This window comes from Crocodylus porosus, unplaced genomic scaffold, assembly GCF_001723895.1.
Source record: "Crocodylus porosus isolate Cpor-Errol unplaced genomic scaffold, CroPor_comp1, whole genome shotgun sequence".
Classification (NCBI taxonomy): domain Eukaryota; kingdom Metazoa; phylum Chordata; order Crocodylia; family Crocodylidae; genus Crocodylus; species Crocodylus porosus.
In genome coordinates, this window is record NW_017728912.1 from 36026914 (window position 1) to 36030793 (window position 3880).

At 44.6% G+C, this 3880-nt stretch overlaps 1 protein-coding gene across 1 annotated transcript in view; it reads right to left on the reverse strand.

The window, feature by feature from the left end:
- The window catches only part of ADAMTS3 (ADAM metallopeptidase with thrombospondin type 1 motif 3), a 277324-nt gene that overhangs the window by 23046 nt on the left and 250398 nt on the right, over positions 1–3880 (reverse strand). The window contains exon 13 of the mRNA XM_019533972.1: positions 2366–2541. Within this exon, the coding sequence (XP_019389517.1) occupies positions 2366–2541 (176 nt within the window). The remainder of the gene's footprint in view (positions 1–2365; positions 2542–3880) is intronic.

The following is a 3880-nucleotide window of genomic DNA, read 5'->3' on the forward strand; positions in this document are numbered from 1 at the left end:
AACATCAGAACCTGGTGAAGGCTGGTGAGCTCTCCTGTGTCCCTACAGGGAAAGCAGCTGCTGGATGGCAGAAAAAACAGCCGTGATTTACAATTCCTGTTTGATCTGTATTGGAGGACACCCAGGAGCCAGCCAGATAACTGGAAATCCAGCACGGGCAGAGAAGGAGGAGAGAGCAATGGGAGACTGGTGTGCAGAGCCACACAACTGAGAGGTAGGCAAACACCAATAAAGCTGGTAAGGGAGAGCCTCTGTGGTCTGGAAGTTTGGAGGGCCACCCGGCAACAAGTACCTGAGCCCCTGGAGAAGTGGTGAGGAGAGGAAGCCCAAGGACACCTTTACCAAGCCAGGTAAAGAAAGGGAGGACTTACCCTTCTTGATCAGAGCATGATGAAATTAGCAGGCAGTTAATCTACCAAGTGAATGAATGGGGAACGGCTGATTACCTAGAAGGGACTGCATTTTGGGATTTGCAGCTTTCTGGAAGCAAGTGCTTTATTATGTGAGAGAATATGGCCCTTAATGACTGGAGAATACCGTGATTTTCCAATGAAACTAGTTGGACAAATTGATTTCCCTTAGTGGTCAATTAATTACAGACCTTTTCTTGATTTCATTATGTATTATTAGGTAATAGCATCATGGAATTAACTGAAAGAACAGATTTCCTCAAAGATTAATTGTGAACATATGTATTGATCTCATTGTTTGATTGTCTAATGGAATGAAGTGGGTGGATTAACTTTTTAAAGGATTCATAAGCAACGGACCTTTTTTTTAATTTAATTGATTATCATTTATTTATGGTCCACTGATTGAGCAGAGGCTTTGGTAAGCTGAATGTGGATCTGAGTTGACATCTGGCCCTACAGAATTATATCAGTAGTACCCAGTGGGCTAATATCAGAGTTGTACCATTTTGTGGGAAGTACGTTATACATCATCAAAACGCTTGGCTGGCATGTGGAAGGGGTGTGAGAGGAAGTGGAGCCCCATGCAGTGCCCTCATGTGAAATCAGAACCAACTCCAACTGATGACCAGGAACCCTCCCACTGATTTCCAAGATCAAGGCATGGCAGGCGAGAACAGGGCCAGTTTCAGTGACTGGGACATGCTGAGGCCCAAGCTGTCCAACCTTAAGAGCTGACACTACAGGGGTCTGAGCTCCTGTTCACTGCAGCCCAGGTAATACCAGCAACTGCATGCACAATATTAAAACTATTAAGTGTATCTTATGAGGTACAAAAGTCTGAACAACAAGTCAGCTGCACTGGCAACTACCGATCAAGGTTTTCAGTGCCTTTCATAATGCCAGAGGTGTCAAACTCAACTGGTCCCAGGCTGGCCACCATAATGGCAGGAGCAATGGCAACTAGAGTGGTGGTGTCAGGCAGCTGCCAGGTGACTGAAGGCTGTGTTGACCAGCCTTCCCTTGCCCACGTGGTACCGAAGGCCATGTCTACTGTGGTCCCGGGATCCCAGATTCTGTGGTAGGCCCCACTCACTCCTGGACATGCTCCCAAATTCTCTGGGCTGATGGTTGCTTGGCAACCCAGAAAGAGTTGGATCCATGGGCTGTTTGACACTCCTACATTTACCTAATCATCTTATTGTTGTTGTTGTCTTTATATCTCTCATTCACTAAAATTAACCAGAAGAGAGAAAGTTAATGCTGTTAATGATTAAATCTGCTAGACTGAGGTCTGCTAGACTGATGGTGGAGGAGATGGGTCTCTGGAAGAGTAGAAAAATACTACAGAATTTTTAAGATGGAGCTTTTAAGATGACATGTGTGATACTTTTAGCTGTAGTTGACAAAACCAGCAATAATTAAACGTTAATAATGATACTGTTATGCGAGTCTCCTGTAGACATACTGTGGGTGATTGGCAGACATAAGGGGGCTAGAGAGGTCCTTCTGGTAGTGAAAAAGAAACTTGGGGCATGTAAGCAAGGTCACAGTCATGGAAGTCAAGTAAGCACTCAGCTGAGCACCTTCAACTTCCATAGGCTTCCCTGAAGGTGCAAAGAGCCATAAGCTCTTTGTAGGATCAAACCCTCACCAAGGAAAAGATCAGGTGGGACCTGTGTGCCCAAGGCTGAGCATGAGGAAATTATACAGCAGGTTCTCATTGACTGCACCTGTTTTCTTATTTTGGGCCATCTTCCTTTCTCTGTTTGAGTCCCACCTATTCCTAGCATGACTGTTACTATTTTTGGCAAGCAACACTATTCAAGGACACCTTCAGTCCTTGATGTGCTATACAGCGAAGCAAAATCCCAGCAGGGCTGCAGGCCCTGGGGATCTGTTTTTAGAAATAACATCCTTCTAAAACATCCTTCTAAAAGAGTAACTGTACTTACAGTCAGGATGTTCGTATGGCAACCAGTGGTGCTTGCTGTTTTGATATTCAAAATGGGAATTGCGCTGCTGACACTGCTGAGCTCTGAAGTCCTCAAAGTGCTTTGGACATTCTTCTGTGTTGCAAAGCTGATATTCAAAATTCACACCGGCACAATCCTGACCCCCATTGACTGGCCTGCATCAAAACATGTTAGAAAGACTTTAAAAAATACTTGAACCTAAGGAGTCGAGATTTGCTGATGGCATGCCTTAGTCCAAAATAGCAGTTTAATCTCAAATAAAAGTCTCATTCTACTTCTCAGAGACATATTTACAAAGATGGGTGCAATGGATAACCTGGCAAAAATGAAAACAGAATAAACAACAGAGCCCCCCATTTGAACTTACAAAGCTGTGTGAGAACATGGGCTGGTCAGGTGACTAGCCATGCAATTGCCCAATCTAAATGCTTGAATGGAAGGTTTTGTAGATGCAATAGGTGCTTCCATGCACTGATAACAGCAGATTTGCAATGGATTCTGCAACTGTCATTTAACAGTGCATCTGGTAGATTGCTAAATCTGTATTCCAACTTCTCTCCACTGCTTTGCATATTTCCTAATACTGTATGGATCTTTTTGTTACATGTGTCTAGAAGTTCTACCACAGTACAAAGATAATCCCACCCTTCCCCATATTCTACAAATAGCCTGGGTCCTGGAAAGAATGTAGCAAACCCTCAGGTCCACACTGCAACTTTAGAGTCCCTCCCTAGCACTTATGCAAACCTTGCTGTTGTGTAATAGTGGAGAAACCGCAAAGCACCCCTATACAAAGCTTTCATTTACACCCTGAGTAAAGTCAGACACAATTACTATCATGCTGCCACAGCCTGTAGGTAGGGGTGCTCCAGTCACTATGCCCTGAATGGAGTCCCCAAGCCACTCCTGCAGGAGCTCAGCCCCCTCTGCATGAGAACCATTCTAGTTTGCTGGACTTAAGAATTTTGGCAGGCATTACACCCACACATGAATGTCATGCAAACCATAGCTCACAACCACAAAGATTCCAGTCCAGTGGGGAATACCAGTTACTCAGAGACTTCCAGGCTCACATTGGATTGTTGCACTGGCGTGTTCTGAAGCGTACTCCCGTACCACATGTCCGTGAGCAAGAACCAAATTTAGTCCACGGTCCCCAGCTGCCATCCTGTTTCAGTTGGTTTGCATTCTTCCACATACAATGGCCTTTGTAGCACCACTGAAAAATACAATGCAAGCAAAAAAGAGAGGTGCAATTACAGTTATATAACGAGCAATGCAGTTATGGGATAACCTGTTATAGTACCTGTCCTTTACCATGGGAAATCGTACACATGCACTGCCCTGGGCACAAAACAGGGGATGAATCAAAGACTCTGACTCACAGCTCCCTGCGAAAGAAAGAGTCATATTTCCATCTACTCCTTATCTGTCTGCACTGAGTACCAGTCCTTCTACTCTTGTGCTAGGACCTACTCTACAGGCTAGCAACAC